Here is a 17874-nt window from a genome sequence, read left to right as displayed (position 1 = left end):
GCTCCTTGTAGTGGCAAATTGAGTTGATGCATTGCTAGCATTAACTCCTTCAATTGCTCTTGCATTTGTGCCATTGCACTCTTCATTTTAGCAAGTTTTGCCATAACAACACTTAGAAAAGAGAAGATGTCTAATATCACTAAAGATAAATAGAAGAGAGGACTTGAAAACAAAGAAAATATAAAAAACAATATCAGTTTAGAAGAGGATAATCCGTAATTTCTAATACGCTTATGTCTTGTCAAGAGAAAGAAGTAATCCACTCTTAATCAAGATTAGACAAAGCTCTGATATTATAAGTGCACTCTTGTCAATCTGTCAAGGAGAAGAACTTGATAAAAAAAATAAAGAAGTGAGACTTTTCTCAAAGAAAGATGACAAAATAGAAATAACTTAAAAAGCTTTTACAAAGTCTTCTTGATAGCTAGTATATATGGAGACAAGAATAAAGTCATGTTTTGTCTTATCAATGCCTTTCTTGTATTTTACTCTTATTTCAAGTCTTTCTAATTTCTTTGTATTTAACAATAATTATTCAAATTCTTTTCAATCTTATGTCTCTTTTTTTTCTCCTTAGTTTCTTTTTTCTTCAATAATATATAAAAATATTATCTTTTGAATTTTACTTAAATTCTTATCTTTCACAATATTAAAGAAATCATAAAACTACAAACTTACTATTTAATATTATTTATTAATTATACAAATTTATTTAAAAATAAATTAAAATTTGAACATGGTATAATATAATTTGTAATTATTTGAAGATTTTCTTTTTAATTTTCTTTTTAATAATATTTGATTATTTAAATATGTGGAAAAAATATAATTTGATGCATTAACATTACAAAGAAAAAATGTGACTTTTAAAATTTATTTTTGCAATTCTTACTTTTGCATTGACAATAATTTTAAATTATACAACCTACCACAAAATTAACTAATTACAAGCATATTATAAAATGTATTTGAAAAGTGTAAAAGCCACATCCCCTGAACTATGTGATGATTAATTTTGAAAGATATGGAATAAGGAATGGAGATAGAAAATGAGGACATGGAACATAGAACAAAAGACAAAGACAAAGGATGGACAAAATTGACCAAGAAATAGTAGTATAATGTGTGGCATTAACAACATGGGGTTGTGGCTTTAACAACTTCCTATATATATATATATTTATAAAAATATTAAAAAATTAGAAATAAAAAAATATTATTAATAAATTATTAACATCCTAAAATTATTAACATCCTAAGAAGAGTTTAAAAAAGTTTTCAAAACATGTCAAAAAAAACACAACTTTATATTTTAACAAATTCAAATAATAATTTCAATTAGGAAAAGTTTTGTCAATTGTTTGCACAAATACTAACAAACAAAAAAATATCTTTCCATTTGTGATTTGTTTTATATAAAACAATTTAAAGAAATAACCTCATTGACCAAATCTACAATTTACTATTTTACTTAAAATTGGAGAACACACTGATTCATCATACTGCAAACTTGTGTTCTCATTGGAAAAGCTTGAATGCACACACACATCATAGATCAAGTATATTGTTCTCAAAAATCCCTACGGTGCACACTTCCTCTTGCACCACATTGTGCATATATCACATTTTAGCTATTCCCCACACAAAGTAAATCCAGAGTAAATTGAAGAGGTTTCAAATCACTAGCATAATGGACAACCTTCAAAAATGGCAGTGTCGGCTTTGGAAGCCATTCCCCAAAAGTTTTGCAGGTTTCGTCAAAATCAACACACACTGCTTCTCGACAACACATAATTGCAACATACCTTGCGTCTCCATGTACTGCATTCTGCTGCGGCAGCACATAGAGACAGCAAATGTGGCCGATTACAATGACAGTGTACCCACATTGATTGTGAGGTGATGTAGAAGGGGCCGCAGAAGTTAAGGAAATAACTTCATTCGGAGAAAGAAAGACTTCAAAATAACGAGGTTCGAAGGCTAAGAATATGAAAGAGTTTGTGTGGAATGATGCGGAGATGCTTAGGAGAGAGAGAGCGAGAAGAGTGGGCCAGCTACGAAACCAGTTGCAAACCTCGTGTTTCGTCTTGACACACAACCAGGTGTCTAGCGATCCACGCCGAGTGTTCCTCCTGTTGCTTGGTCTCCACCTCCTCCTCCTTCTGTGGCCTCTTCGGCAGCAGATTAGGTTTCGCTTGACTGATGCAATACGCCGTTCCACTGTCATCGTCGCGAAATATGAAAGGGTAGTGCAGACAAGGCTCCACAGACTGCCCGCGCCAACACTGCGCTTGCTCGTCTAGCTCCGGGTGCTCCCCCCGGATGTTCATGATCACGGGTTGGATGCCCGCCAGCGCCTGCGCGACGTACCCAAAAGTGGACCAGCTGCTGGTGGCTAATCTGTCGCAGAAGCTCAGCAGCCAGATTTCCACCATGGCCTTGCACGCTTGATCGTAGGAGTACCGCTCCTCCTTTTCCTCGCTCACCATCACAAACTTCACCTCACCCTCCTCGTCATCTCGTCCATGCCATCTCTCCCGCATCTTCTCCCAGTACACACTTCGCAGCGACGTGACTAGCACCGCTGCTGTCGTCCGGTTGGGCAACACCGCATGCTCTCCCACGCATTTCAAGATTCGCTGGTATACGGTCTCGGAGAAATTTGCGTTATCGCTAACGCCGTGTCGCCGCACCTGGATCCCTACCTGCACTCTAGCCCACGCCATTTCGGCTTGTTGTATGCGCTCTATCGTTTCCCACACACCATTCCTCGGCACGCTCAGGATCCTGCCCAGCTGCGTGAACACCAGTGACACGTTCGGGAACCACAGGCGCAACGTCGGCCAAAACTCCCGGATCATGAACAAGCGCGGCACATAGTACTGATTGCTCTCCCATATCACCCAAGTCACTTTGCGAAGCAGTTCCTGCGACTCCGAGCAGAAAAATGTCCGATCTCCAAGGGTCTGCTCGTGCCGCAGATTGACGTGAACCGAAGTCACGTTCTGGACCTCATTGTTGATCATATCCTGGAGCTTTACAGCGCGCTTCTGAACCGCAAGAGCCAGATGCGAGGGAAGTAGCCAGCTTGTGTTATGGAATGGCTGACACAACAGTTGCGCCAGATGGCCTCGTCTTTCATCGATGACTAAGGCTCGATTGGTGATCAACGCATATGAGAAGGCCGTCACCAACGACAGGAGTCGATTGCCAAGTCCTTCATATCCTTCGTAGTACACTACATATTGGCATGCTGCTTGCATGCTGTCAACATCTCCAACCTTCGTCAACTGGCAATGCGAATGCATGCGGGTGTATTTCACGAGTGCCCTTGTCAAAGGCTCTGAGATCGGGAAGTGATTCTTCTGTTTCCTATACTTATATTGCTGCGACCGACTTAAACATCCCACATTAGGTGTGAACGCTGGAAAATGATCTATTATAGGATGCGGTTCGTGTGTTACAGCATCCAGGAGCTTAGGCCAGAAGTGGGGCATATCTGCGCGCACCCAAACAAACGTCGCGAGAGCACTCAATGTCAATCCCAAAACAAGCCTCGTTATTCTAAGGTTTCGTAACATAGGCAGACTTCTGAAGTCGGGAGTCATCATCTTCAACCCCACAGCCTTTGCACTTAGTGCCATTGTCAAAATGCTTTTCCCCCTCTTCACTTCCTCTTGAGACTACTCACAATCCCCTCATTCTTCCACGTTCAATTCGTCCCTGCGTCGAAGCCCGTATTGTGAATTGCAGTTGTTGCGTCCATTAGTTAATTCATTGTCCCTCCTTTCTTCCAAGTGCACCGACTTGAGATAGTAACAATAGTTTCAATAACCCAAACCATCAGCTGTAATATACATCCTTCCTGTTCGAATTTCCACCACCCAAAACGAACCACCCCATAATTTCCGTTGCCTCTACACTGCATTGTACTCCAGTGCACATAGAATCACAGTGAAGATATCCATACTACCACACATTATTTTACGATTCCATGTACAATAGGTCGTATTGCATATCAATTTCGATGAGAACGTCCAGCATACACCCATCAAAAAACATTACTTGCTCACTTGTTGTAGTTCGTAGCTGTAAAAGCGACATTAATTTCAAGCGTCATCCGCAACCAGCAGCGTGCTCACGAATCACAGTTGGACAGCCTTTTAATAATTTTATCACTAACGTCGATCAAAAGGAACAGGTGCTGAGGGGAGAAAACGACAGCAAACAAAACAACTCAACAAAAGAGGCAGAGGAAAATCAGGTCAGTAACACGCCATCAAATTGTGTTTGTCGCCGACAAAACATTTCTTCTGCTAAGTCCAGCACAAACAATGCACGCAGATGATACGTATCATTGACAGCTGAACATGCCTGATTAGTCATGATTCCAAGCCGATGGGAAACCCTACAACTCGCGACAAGGATTCTTAATCACGAGATTGTAAAAAGACGACTTCCTACTGCCACTGAAGTCAAACCAAGCCAATTCCTCAATTGCGAGTCTCAGTGTTGAATATTCGTAATCAGTGACCAAGAGTTTGGACCGAGCTGCTCTAGCTACTTACAGCTGTATTCACGTGCGTGCGAGGAATCAAAATCCCTGCAAGCTTGCAAATCGTATAGGATTGAGAAAGCTCAACACCCGACACAAAAATATATATTTTCTTTTATATTATTTTCATTCCATTCCCAATCATGTCATGCCAGATTCACATCAGGTAAGAAGACATTGGAAATCACGCTGACCGCAACGGAAGGAAGTAAGCGCAAAAGGTAGACTGGAGCTGACAAGCAAACCGAAGCAGAAACTGAGATCAGGTACCTGCAAGCGGTATCCATGATGGCACTGCCGAAGAGAGAAGTCGTGAAGAGGAGCGGGTGCAGGCGACCGACGCCTTGTGGGGAAAGCTGACTCCACGCACCGACTCGTCAAGCCTCACCACTGAAGGTGCACAGTAAACCAAGACTCGAAATCGCGAGGTCAAAGAACAATAGCAATTAGGGCCTGAACTGGGGATGCACCGCGCGGAGACCCACCGAGCGACAGACTAAGACAGCGGAAAATGGACATCGGCATCACTCCATGCAGGCATTGCAGCAACAAGTGGCGACGAGCTGGTGCAGCGGTGGCATGTGGAGAGCAAGACACGAAGACTTACACCCAATTGTATGGGGGGAGTAGCGGTAAAGGAAGGACCCACAAAGCGCAGAGAAGCAGGAGAGACGAAGAATGAGTCATCGAAAGCTGGACCGCGACTTCATGCCACCACCTGCTGCTGTTGTTGTTCTTGTTGCGATGCGTAGCGACGCAACGGATCTGTTGGAGGCATCCGCGTGGGAACATACTCTTTTTCTTTCTATTCTTTTTTGACCTTTTTTATGATGCAGCCACTGTAGAGCCATGGCAGTGCCAACTTATTAACAGCGTGGATTCTCCGGCTCCCCGTCGGAGCTGCATGACGCCAGTGATGGCCATGATGCTGCTCAGTGAACTCAATTCCCTTCAATTCCTTCAACTCCCACTGGCCCCATTACGCAGTGGACCTGGTCCCTGGCCGGTGAACCCATTTCGGCGGTGATGGGGCGCTAAGACCCAGGCGCACAAAGGTCCTCTTTTGGCTGCACTCCAACTCTCACTCTTCCTTCTTCTGAGAGTAGCAACTGTGGTCCATGTGGGTTTTTTCTCACTTCACTTGCCCTCACTTTTTTTTCCATTTTTTCACCCTTTTGGGGTTCTTGTGTTTGCACTTCATTGCTGGGAAAGTGTACGTTTTATTGCTTTCGATGGCCATTTCACCCATCTGTCTTGTTTACTGTTGGGACAAAGTTCACTGGCAAGCTTGCTGTCCATGATCATTAGTGAATAGTGATCATGCGTGGATGTGCATCCTCTATTCTTGGATGTGTTGGGTTTGGATCTTTTAGCTAAGATTTGCTTTTGTGTGAATTGAGTCGGATTGAGGGCATTCATTGGTTCTTTTTACTTGTGGATCATGCGTGGATGTGCATCCTCTATTCTCGGATGTGTTGGGTATGGATCTTTTAGCTAAGATTTGCTTTTGTGTGAATTGAGTCGGATTGAGGGCATTCATTGGTTCTTTTTACTTGTGGATCATGTGTGTATGTGAGACGCGCTTTAGAAAAATAAGATGAATTCTACCACTGTTAATGGTTGGTTGCTTCTTTTTCTAAACTTAGATGTTTTTCTTACGATTTTGTATTTACGACTGGTGTAATTTTTTTTTAATTTCTATTTTGTACAGTGTAGTTTGTTTTTAGAGTCATGGAATACAATATCAATGCTCAATTGTTCATTTCAACATCAAAATGGTGAGTGCCAAAATAATTTATTTTATTTTATTGTTTACCAAACTTTACAGTAATATTTTATAATCCGTCCATTAAACATAAGCTGATTTTAAATTTGAATTTTAAATCTTTTGCTTTGCCATTAATTATAAAACTTATCAAAATTTCACATTTTTGTGTGTGCATATATATATATATATATATATATACATACATATCAAATCAAATAAAATTTTGATGAGTTTATGTTTTGCATTTTGAAGACATTACATTTCAGTTCTAACCAATAAAATTAGTATGCTAAATGAAGAGACACAATTTCTTTTATTTGTGTCTAGTTACTAATTTTAAGTAACAATTGATACCAACAAGATAGACAGTGTGCTTATTAGCAAATTTATAATAACTGTAAATAAAATGTCATGTCCTAAAAATGTTTTTTTAATGTACATTATCAACAATAACTAATTGGAAGAACATTTTTAAAATCAAAGGATAACAGATTTAACAGATAGATTCAATCATTATCAGACCAATAAATAATGTAGACAAAGTCTCTTTCTGTGGAATAATATGTATGTTAGCATTAATTTAACAAATTAATGTTTATTTGAAATCAGCTACTCCCAACATTGAATGACTTAGTTTCGTTCATTTGAAAATTTGATGATCTCGTTAGCATCAGCAGCCTACTTTCAAACTGTTAAATCTCTCAAGTACATAGTGCGCTCTGGTTTTCTCTAAGCATCCTCATCCTACCCATGCAAATGTAGAAGCAGAGATTTACATGAAATCTGCTCCTGTTACGTTCTTAAACTACACAACTGTACCTGTGAATATCTGGCGAAGGCTGCTCTCTGGAAAATTCCTGCATATATACATTGCACTGGCGACAGAGTTGATACAATCTTCCTGCCAGAGGAATAAGTTCTTCATTTCCATCATCTAGTTGGAGTCCGTGCCTTTAGTCTTGTCGAAACGGTATGACTTACATAACCAGGGACGGTAGTCCTCGGACCCCTTCTGCTGCTCATACTACCAACTCGATGTTCTTGACGTTCTTCAACAGAAGTGGAATGCTTTGGATAAGGCTGTTTATCAGTATAGCTCGAATTACTCCTGAAGCTGTTGTTATCAGGGGTCCTGTGACCGACATTTCCCTGTTTTGAGGCCTTCACAGGTGACTCAACGATTCTTCCGTCATTATGACGTTGTTTGCTGTGCAAGTAAACCTCACACTTCACTATACTTTTGCTCACTCGAAACCCTGGAATCACTAAGAAACCGACCACTATATTCGCATCAGCATCTTCATCATCTTCGTCATAGCCTCCAGGCACCACAGACTCCATATACTTCCTCTCGAATGCTTCACCTCTGCTACATGTTAACATCTGCCATTTGTGCGGAAACGAATGTGTTAATCTGTGAAGTAACCACACAGACACAGCGACTTTCAAAAAACTTCGATAAAACTCCGAATCCGGATGCTGCTCTCCGGATACTATCCTCCAATCCTTTTCATAGATAGGGAAGGGCTGATTCGTGTCCGGATCACTACAGATTAACTTGAACTTCTCGAAGCAGTAATTCCCAATAGAATTATCATCTCTCATATGAGATAGTGGTTGATTGGATAGCAACATTGAGATGGTGGCGGCCTTGTCCTTGAAGCGGGTGAAATCAGCAAAGAAACTTTGTCGCGACCTATCATCGTTGCTCTCACAATATCCATTTTTTGTAGTAAAACAATCAAAAAGGAGGTTACATGTAAAAGCTTGAACCAGGAACTTCAAGTGATTCGTCCTTTCCACAGACCCTTCATGGCTGATCATGGACTCCAGTTTTTTCAATTCGCTCGAATGGTTCTTCATATGTGACATTAGCATCTTCGCGAAGGGATTTAAGGCAGATTTCACTGCCGTAACAGCCATCGATAGAAGTTTTGGAGACGGACCAGTGTCATCATCTAGGTATGACCCTGGGGGTGGACCTGAATAGTGATAAGAATCCTCCACTTTAGACCTATTCTGCCTGTCATAACTTGCACACCTTGTAGCTCCACTACCTGAACTTGCTGGTTCATTATTCTGGCGCTTCGAAGGTGTCACGGAAGAAGGCGGTGCGTAATACGTAGGACCGGAATTCGTATTCCACTCGCACTGAGGACTGATATCAGGTGTGTAATTACTCGACGGATGCGAGGGAGCAGAGTATGAACGTTGATTATCTACCGGCGAATGCAGGGAAGCATTGTATGGATATTCTTGCGACTGTTGCCTGGGATCAGAAAAACCACCACGGATTGGAGAGGGAGATCTTTGCTCTTTTCCTTCGAACACACCCTGTTTAAAATCAAGATACAGAATGTGAGGCGATCTACTCAACGTCACCCTACAGCAGAGTTAGAACGCTGAATCATTTCCGTGACGGACTATTACAAAGAAGTGGACAAATCTGGCGCTCAAAAGAGTTTTTGATGTAAATGAGCAACTGAAGGTGCTATCAGCTAAACTGAGTGATTACAACCATACAGCTGCTCACTCAGTTTTAAATATAGTTCTAGTATATGTTTAAGGTGATGTGCGCTGCATACCAACATCATCAACTCTTCTTGCAGTATCAAAACCAAGCTGAATCACAAGTGTCATTCACTCAGCAGAAGCTGTGACTTATTGTTTCTGCTCAGTAATCGTGAACAAAGCAGCATAACGTTGTCGCACGCAGACGACAGCTATCTTACGAACACTCTCAGTAATTGAACCATGGAAGTTGAACACAAATAGCACGAAGCGAACACAAAACTCGTGTATTCAATGCTTGATGTTACTCACCACAGGAAACGTCTTCTTCACGAATGCCAAACTACTTTGGAGAAATGATTTGGTATGTGGTCGATTGTCCCTCCTCTGGGATGTTGGAGATTGATTTGATAATCGAATGTTGGTAGAATCATCGTATGGGACCCGAATTCTGGTATAGGGTCTTGTTTCGACGTCTCTATTACTCCCACATATTCTCATGTTAAGCATGATTGAAGTTGGAGCTGGAAGGACGGTTCTTCCCTTTTCTGAAAGACGTACCTGGAGACTGACATGGGAAATGCAATCAGCACCAGGCACTTTTTCTAATCATGAATCTCTAAGATTATCACAAAAACCGTAAGAGAATCAGAACCCTGGTGTATACATTACACACTAGTCTTCATCACAAAACTTACGCGCACACGCTGAAAATAGCTCCCAAATATAGCATTTGCAACTTGGTCATGAAAATCTAGTCTTGTTCAAGTCTCTACTCCTGCCTTGCAACCATCATTCCTGATGAATGTTGATGTGCACGAGTGTGCCTAGAAGTAATGGTAAGATAGCCAGTGGCATCCAGGTAGCGAGTGGAGAGACACAGCGAAAGGCATTTTTTAACAGAGATGTACATATTCAACGACGGCATTCTGTTGAATAGGTTTAAAGATGTGGTTAGGAGACCTAAAGTGGTAATGAAGATCTAAAGTAGTAGTGAATCCTTTATCAGAAGCTGTATACTCTAGGATCACGAAATTTCTAAACCAAATGGACAGAAATATTGTAAGTTTCTCAATAAGATTAAGGAGGGACACGGACAGTAACATTAAAAAGACTAGAACTGCATTTCACCGCTTTTCTCCGAGACAGTTTTAAGCAGTCAAGAAGTACAATGACACGACAAGGATATTTACGTATGTGGATGTCTTCAATTCATTCTCCTCTACACTTCCATCACTTAGCTACAAAATAAAAAAAATAATAATTAATTTGCAGTTGCGCTTTCTGTAGCCGAGAAAACTTCGATTACCCCATCTGCTGTTATATCCTAACTGATCCGCCAACGAACGATCAGCCAAACCATATACTTGTATTTCGCTCTCCCTCTCTCTTCCTCTAGAAATAATACCTGAAGGTTAAGGAAGGTGGGAAGCATATCAAAACGCCCTCTCACGCATGCTACCGGAAGATCATATGTGGAGAGCACGTCTGAATACAGAGCAGGTTACCAGGTGCCAGTTCTTGAACTCAGCAACGAAGAAACAATAGCACTGTGGAGATCATTCCAGCATAACCCTTCAAGGAACGACTCAACACAGTCGGTAAAACAACGCTTGCAAGTCCCTATAATTTATCGAGGATAACTCAAAAAATCACATCAATGAGCTAGATCACGAAAAGCGCATCCACACTCTTATCCTCTTCAACAAAAGTCAAAAATCATCACTTCACATCACAAGAGACCACATCCCACCCATATAATCGGTAAGCCCCGATAACAACGACACAGAGCATCGGCAACGAACCTGTGAAGAGACGAGCTCTCGAAAGAGGAAAACCCCGCAAGCTCCTCGTCACTCAAATATAACGAACACTCTCTCGCGGCTCCTCTGTTCTTCCATCACAGACCCATTGTAAATCCCAACGCCCTCCCCGCCGGCCAAAATCAACCTCACGAACAACGCGGTAGATTGCAAACTTGCACCACCCGCTGATTCACGAATTTTATTCGTTTTTTTAAGTTCAAACAGAATTATCGAAAGAAACAACGTCGCAACGCCCCGCTCGCCGTTGTCGCTGCTCTCCTCCTCCGTTACAACGACAACAAAAACTCTACCGACTGACTGGAAAACGATAGACAGGGGTTGCAATGCACGCCTAGGAGCGTCAACGAAAAAGAAAAATAAAAAATCGAAAATCACAAAAAAGGAAAAAAGTAGGAAAAAAAAAAGGCGGACATGACGGCGTCGGTATCAGTGCGCAGCATCTCCCCGCGCGACCCGGTAATAGGTCCCCATCCCGTCAAACTCGTGGATTCTACTACATATTCGTTTTGTATACATGTTTCATTGATGCTCTCTTCCCATGAACGTGCGACCTTGTGGTTGTGGCATTGTCCACGCTGGCAGCTGACTAGGGTGCCATGTCAGCAAATTCCGCGGCAGCGTCGTTGTTTGCAATTATACAGTTTATTTGGCCTGGGAATCAATGGGCTTTTGCCACGATGTAAATGTGTGTACGTTGTTGTACGTGCCTCATTTTAAAATAAAAAAAATAAAAAAAATCTTATCTCAAAAAAAGTACAACTAATATCATGGGAGTTGTATCACTAACATTGATTGTTTCACTAACATTGAGTGGGTGATATTACGAACAATGATATTTTAGCGCTCTACTTATTCATATCTTAGAATTAAAAGTTTTTGTTTGTTTGATTCTTTTATTTTCTTTTGTTTACAGTTTTTTTTGCATTTTTTTTTTTTTTTTTTTTTTTTTTTTAAGTATGTTAGAGTTTGTAGATACTCGGAGAATGAATAAATAGATTGGTCACTTTGTCTATTTTTTATTTTTTTTTAACGGACAATGAACAAAAAAGACTACATATCTAACCATGGTTTTCTTGTTGTTATTAATGAAAATGATATGTTGTTAATATTACACAACATAATTGCATAAGTATTGTGCGCATGTGTACACATACTCATTCACAACTCTGTGTTTTTGTTTTCATTTGTAATAATTTTATCACTACAAAACACAAGATTAAGTAAATTTTTCAAATGCTTTAATTAATTCAGTACTAAATTTATAGTCATAAAATTTATTCAATATCAAGAATAAATGAACTAAATAATTTTTTTTGAACACTTTACATTATCTTATACTTTTACATGGACACCTATAAACTTTATTCTAAGACTATTACAGTATATACAAAGCTTTGCAAACATTGTGTTCTTTTGAAAATATACAAATTTTAGAAAATGATTAAAACACTCTAATAGTAGCATTTAAATGACTATTGACAACATGGATAAAAAAAATTACATATACACAAAGGTAATTTTATTATGCGCAAATTTTTAAACATTCTCAAGTGACAAGGATTGAAATCCAAAGATAATTTTAAGTGATACAAAGTTACTGCAATTTATATGATAAAACAAAAGTCATTTTGTTTATGTTACGTCAGATCTAATTTCACACTCTATGTCATATTTAAAATATGAAACAAAGTCATCCATATTGACTTTGTCTTATATCTACTAACTGAAATTAATGGTGTTGATTACAAGTGTCCAGAAATATGCTTGAGACTGATTATTGGTATGGAAATCAAGGTATGGAACAAGTATTGTTGATGCATTTGCAGAATACAAAATATTTCGTTTTTACAAGTTTTGACACAAAGATTTAGGATTTCGATTTTCATAAAAACTTAAAGACTTTTCAATTCTATTATTCTTATTTTACAAATTTCAGAAGAAAAAAAAATCAAATCTCTCTATTTTGCATTAATTTGTTAAATTTCAAAAATACTAAACATATAGAGGTTTATGCAAAAATATAATACATAAATAAATCAATAAAGATTTGGGATTTTTGATAAATATTTGTTAAAAGAATTTGATATATGATACAAAATAAAAAATAAGACTATCTGAGGTAATTTTTATTAATATTTCACTCAGTATTAAAAATAACCCACTAATTTAGTTACAGAATGTAAATGTATAATGCATAATACAGGTTTTCGTAAGATGAATTATTAAAAGAATGTAAAACAATATGTGTAATAATACGTAAAATGATAACATAAGAAAATAAAAATGATCTTTACAGATCGACTATAATATTTGGATCAAATGAAAATCATAACATTTTAACATAACATAAAATAAAATAAAATAAAATAACATATTAACAACCAAACATACAATTTACAAACAATTGATAGGGATGCTTTGTCATTCTGTTACCAAATTTTAATATAAAAGTAGATGTATTCACATAAAGAACATAGACTGAAATGTGTGACAAAAGATACATTAAAATCACTCATTTTCAAATTTTTTATAGATAAATTATATATAAATAAATAAATAAATATAAATATATATATATATATATATATATATAAAATAAAATTTAAAATATATCTATTGTTAAAATTGTAGAAATTGTATAACAGAAACTACTGACATTGATATTAAAGTCCATATACAAGGAAAATACATTGAAGACCTTATTTGTTAAAGCAAAGACACAAATATTATCAGCAAATAAAGACTTCAATATGATAGATCCAAATTCATCATTGTACCTGATAGAAAATGTTTTTTAAAAATGTACATCAAAAGTATTCAAATTAATATGAAAATTATGAAGAAATAAGTCTAGCTACTAAAGTTACATTTTTGTATGATTACTGACTTTTAAATACATTTGTATGAGATTCTTTAGATAAAAAACTATTAAAAAGCTAATTGCAATAAGATTTTTATATTCAAGATGTATGACATAAATTGGTTTTATATTTTAGAATATATATATATATATATATATATATAATTCTATTTCTAAAAAATTGTAGATTTTATAAAAAAGAAAATTCATTTTAAAAATACAAAACATATTTACAAAGTATGTAGGATTGTTTTTGAGACATTAAATAAATATGACGTAATTTTTTTTAAATAGTTGCATATTGAATACTTTATTGAAACAAGTCACATACAAAGTAAAAAAGAAAAAAAGATGTGTCTAGCATCTTAAATACTTATTAAACCAAGTTTATTACAAGACATATAATTCATACATGACATGTAATTCCATACAATAAATGAATATTATATATTTAAACATAAATGTAATAGCTATGTGATTATGCTAATTAATTTTTAAATCAATAATACATGTATTTTAATTTTTTATTCCTAATATTTTACATCATTTAGAAGAATTTAAATATTCTAAAAAAAAAATACATGAAATTCAAAAATAGTAATTGATATTTTTCTTAACTACTAAATGTTAATAATTTAAAATTTAAATTCATGTATGCTTATGTTAAAATTATTTATTTATTTATTTATTTATATTAATATATAATTAATTTTTAATATTCTTTTAAATAAGATAATAAGAAAAATCTTATTACAAAAAAAATTAAATTAAATAGATCCATCCTATTATATCCATTATTAGAAAAATTGATGATCTTTAGAATCCATTATTATTATCATGGCCATCATTCCTATCTTCTTGTTCCCAACTTCTGCTCCTTGTATTTCCAATGAAACAGGACCAGTCTATCTCAAAAATCCAAGATCCTTCTATTCTAAAATAACATAAAATCTTATCACAAAATAGATAGAACAAAACTGAACAGAACTACACAGAATAGGTCATGAAAGACAATTGAGTAGACGGAAAGAAAGTATAATAGATCTGAATAAAAAAAATGCACAACCAAACTTCACTAAGAGAAAGGATTTAAAGCAAAATCTGACCACATGCCTCAAAAGGCCTTGGCCAATCCTATTTATACCTTGTCCTATCTCCTTGGACTTTCTAAAATATTCCTAAGTGGTGGATCCTATCTCTATAACTACCTTAAATTTTTTTTTTAGAAAATTATATGATAGGCCCCACTTAGATAATCACCCTAAATCTTTTTCAAAAGGTTCTATGGTAGACCCCATCTAAATAACCACCCTAAAATCTTCTAGAATATTTTGTGGTGGATCCTACATGGTCCACTAATCTAACTCCAATTCTAGAAACTTCCATGGTTTTAACTATCTATATAATTATCTTTTCTATATCTTGTTATAATTAATCCCCTTCCACTAATGTGGAACGTCCTTGTTTTGATCCTAATGGTATCTTCAAATTGTCCCTTGGCAATAGATGAGGTTTTGTGCATGTTCTCATATTGCATTGTGAATGAAAAAACCTTTCTAAAGAACTTTGAATTGAAGTTGTAGATGTCCACTGCCACGACGAAAGTAGCGATGCTCAAAAATGCTGTCCACTTCATATTCTTATTGGTCATCAACTACAATTGGTGGTGGTAGTAGTTGTTGGCGTTGATCTAGAAAAATGGTGAATGACAAGTACTTGCTTGAATATTGTGATTATAAACAAACTTCAAGGGCATCAAATATTCATCTCAATCATTATGATGAATCACTAGAAATGCTCGTAGCATATCTTCCAAGGTTCAATTTGCATGCTCTGTTTGTCCATTCGTTTAGAGATAGAAGGTTGTAGATATGGCAAGTTGTGTACCTAATAGCTTAAATAAGGCTTGCCAAAAACTTCCCATGAAGTGTGGATCTTGATCTGAAATGATGACATGAGATAATCTATGGTGACAAAAAATATTATGAAAGAAAATTCATGCAAGCATTGAGGCATCAATATCCAAGTACATTGCAACGAAGTGAAGTTGCTTCAAGAGTTGATCCACAAAGACAAAAACCGTGATATGATTATGAGGTGTTTGCAATAAATACGTTGTCAAGGTAGAGAGAATTTGCTTCAAGAAAATGCTAGGCTTCTGGCTCTCACTAATTATTCAATCAAGCTTGAAAATAAGGAAAGCCCTAAGTTTATATATAATTCTTCCCTTTTTGAGCAATTACACCAAATACACAAGCCTCAAGTAACCAACAACACCCAAAATATGATAAAATCTTCTAAAACCTTGTATATTCTTATGTGGAGATTTTCTCGAACTTCAACTCCTCATATCTTCTAATCCGACCGTCCAAACAAATTCAAATTTCACATGAGATACTAATGTATTCTTATTAACTTCTACAACAATTTACAACCGCAAATTCGTTGCAGATCTTGAAATATCTTGAAAATCCTAACAGTCGCTTCAAACCCTTATCTTTATATACCTACATGCAATCTTCTTCATATCTCACAAAATATAAGCTCAAATTCCACGAAATTTAAATATGTAGCTTCTTAACACAAAATTTTATATTCTATAAAAAGTTTGAGCCAAAAATTTGTTCAAAAACTCAAGTTATGGCTCCAACCATTACTACAAACAAAACCGCTTACTTACTACCTTTGATTTAGAAGTGCCGTCTTCAACTCCTTAGAACTCCTTCATATGAATTCCAAAAGCATTAATTCTTTCATAAAAGATGTAGGCCTTAAAATCGCCGTTCCAATCACACCTTTCGATCTTCAAAATCTAATGTAAAACTCCTCATATCCTCAAAAGAGTAACAATATGTCTTAAATTAATATCTTAACTTCAAATTGCTATAACTTCATCACTCTAACTCCAAATCCTCTAATTTTTACACATAGATTGTACCCCAAATCCTAAAATTTACAATCCTAGCTTTTTATTTCCAAGTCGCCGAAACTCTTATTAAGGTCGTGGATAGCCTCCTCAAAGCCCATTGGGCATGGTATTCGACTAATAGAGATGAAGTTCTCTATTCCTTGCCTTCATCTAACTATACCTTGCTTTCATCCTTTCTAATTAGTCTCCTACTAGTTTGGATTTTCATCCTTAGGCTTCTATCTTCTCCCAAGGCTTCATATTAAACATTTAGGTCTTATATATATATATAATTTTTTTTTTATTATGTCAAAATCAAAACAAGTAAAAAAATAAATTAAAGTTTCTTATACCAACTCTTTTTAATTTAATCTACTAGCCACTCTAACACATATTTAGATTTATTAACATATAATATATTTTAACTAATTTTTACATACTATAAGCATTTACAGTACGATAACGTAATGGAATCTATAGTCACGTACTCCCAACATGTCATAGGTAGCAGAATTGGCTGCAATAATCTAAGAGATGTTACATTGCATACTTTGTTATGTTGACATAACTTATAGGAGTGTATAAAGGCTCAAACATCACAATCCAAACCTATCCAAAACTATGTCCTTGAGATTTGTTTTAGGATCTTCTCTCATCTCAGATATTCAAATATTGGGATGACATGTCTCTCCTAAAGTATGTGCGTTCAGAGTTTAGTATTATTGGGTACATAAATTTGCTTCTTAAAATAGAGCAAGCCATCACCAAAAATATAATCTTGATATTGTATATTTTCTACCTTCAGCAGATTGCTAACCATCTTGAAATAAGTATCTCGTTATGTAATTTGTTTCTATTCTACCTCTTTAATTAGATCTAAAATGATACTACTAATAATAGTGACTTCTGCCTTATCTTTTGATTCGTCCTTCAAGTCTAGTCTCCATAATAAACTATCTTGCACAGTATGATGTAGTCCCTGGTTGTACTCAAGCTAGATATCTAAAAGCTCCAACTGTTCTTCCTAATAATGATGCCCCGATTTGATATTTTTACATGAAAATCTTGTAACAAGGGTCGATAATCAGTCCAGACAATCACTGGCTTCTTCAATAGATAGTATCACCATACTTTCGTGGTATGTACAATTGCTAATTACTCTTGATTACATGTAGAGTAATTGCGCTCTACCCTTTTGAGCTTGCATGATTCATATGCCATAGGTTGAAGGCTCCTATCAAAGTTTTGTTGAAAGACCACTCCAATAGCAAAGTCGAAAGCATGAATGTCAAGTATACAAGGGAGATTAGGATCATACGGTTGTAATATTAGAGCAGTAATGAGTATCTCCTTCAACTTATCAAAGGCATTTTGTTACTCCAGTTTTCATTCAAATGAGGCACTCTTCTCCAATAGGTTTGACAATGCGGCATCAATGTGAACAAA

General features: G+C 36.4%; 2 protein-coding genes across 8 annotated transcripts; both read right to left on the bottom strand.

Annotated features, from left to right (window-relative positions):
* Window positions 1-1500: 1500 nt before the first annotated feature.
* On the bottom strand, window positions 1501-5431 carry LOC112282482 (fucosyltransferase 2). Of its 3 annotated transcripts, none has more exons than XM_024520108.3 (2): window positions 4826-5431; window positions 1501-3723 (listed from the first exon to the last, which is right to left on the bottom strand). In XM_024520108.3, the coding sequence occupies exon 2, from the start codon at window positions 3642-3644 to the stop codon at window positions 2055-2057; it is 1590 nt and encodes a 529-aa protein (XP_024375876.2). In that variant the 5' UTR covers window positions 3645-3723; window positions 4826-5431; the 3' UTR covers window positions 1501-2054. The 3 variants fall into 3 exon arrangements, with proteins under 3 accessions (XP_024375876.2, XP_090110417.1, XP_073393507.1); XM_090254291.1 differs by having other exon boundaries at window positions 1501-3806; window positions 4826-5354; XM_073537406.2 differs by having other exon boundaries at window positions 1501-3865; window positions 4826-5293.
* A 1439-nt stretch (window positions 5432-6870) lies between these two features.
* On the bottom strand, window positions 6871-11016 carry LOC112291192 (uncharacterized). 5 transcript variants are annotated; one of them, XM_024538333.3, is made up of 4 exons: window positions 10640-10939; window positions 10243-10409; window positions 9147-9402; window positions 6871-8657 (listed from the first exon to the last, which is right to left on the bottom strand). In XM_024538333.3, the coding sequence occupies exons 3-4, from the start codon at window positions 9342-9344 to the stop codon at window positions 7254-7256; spliced, it is 1602 nt and encodes a 533-aa protein (XP_024394101.1). In that variant the 5' UTR covers window positions 9345-9402; window positions 10243-10409; window positions 10640-10939; the 3' UTR covers window positions 6871-7253. The 5 variants fall into 5 exon arrangements, with proteins under 5 accessions (XP_024394101.1, XP_024394111.1, XP_024394093.1 ...); XM_024538343.3 differs by having other exon boundaries at window positions 10243-10322; window positions 10640-10769; XM_024538325.3 differs by lacking the exon at window positions 10243-10409 and having other exon boundaries at window positions 10640-11016.
* Between the last annotated feature and the right edge of the window lie 6858 nt (window positions 11017-17874).

Source organism: Physcomitrium patens, chromosome 1, assembly GCF_059467195.1.
Source record: "Physcomitrium patens ecotype Gransden chromosome 1, ASM5946719v1, whole genome shotgun sequence".
Taxonomy (NCBI): domain Eukaryota; kingdom Viridiplantae; phylum Streptophyta; class Bryopsida; order Funariales; family Funariaceae; genus Physcomitrium; species Physcomitrium patens.
This window is presented reverse-complemented; position numbering and strand designations above follow the sequence as displayed.

Coding starts and splice junctions, on each gene's coding strand:
- LOC112282482 (XM_024520108.3), bottom strand. CDS start 3,644: ATGGCACTAAGTGCAAAGGCTGTGGGGTTGAAGATGATGACTCCCGAC.
- LOC112291192 (XM_090254282.1), bottom strand. CDS start 9,582: ATGACCAAGTTGCAAATGCTATATTTGGGAGCTATTTTCAGCGTGTGC. Junction 9,403..9,532: donor GCTATTTTCAGCGTGTGCGC/GTAAGTTTTGTG, acceptor TTCCCATGTCAG/TCTCCAGGTACGTCTTTCAG. Junction 8,658..9,146: donor TGAAGAAGACGTTTCCTGTG/GTGAGTAACATC, acceptor GATTTTAAACAG/GGTGTGTTCGAAGGAAAAGA.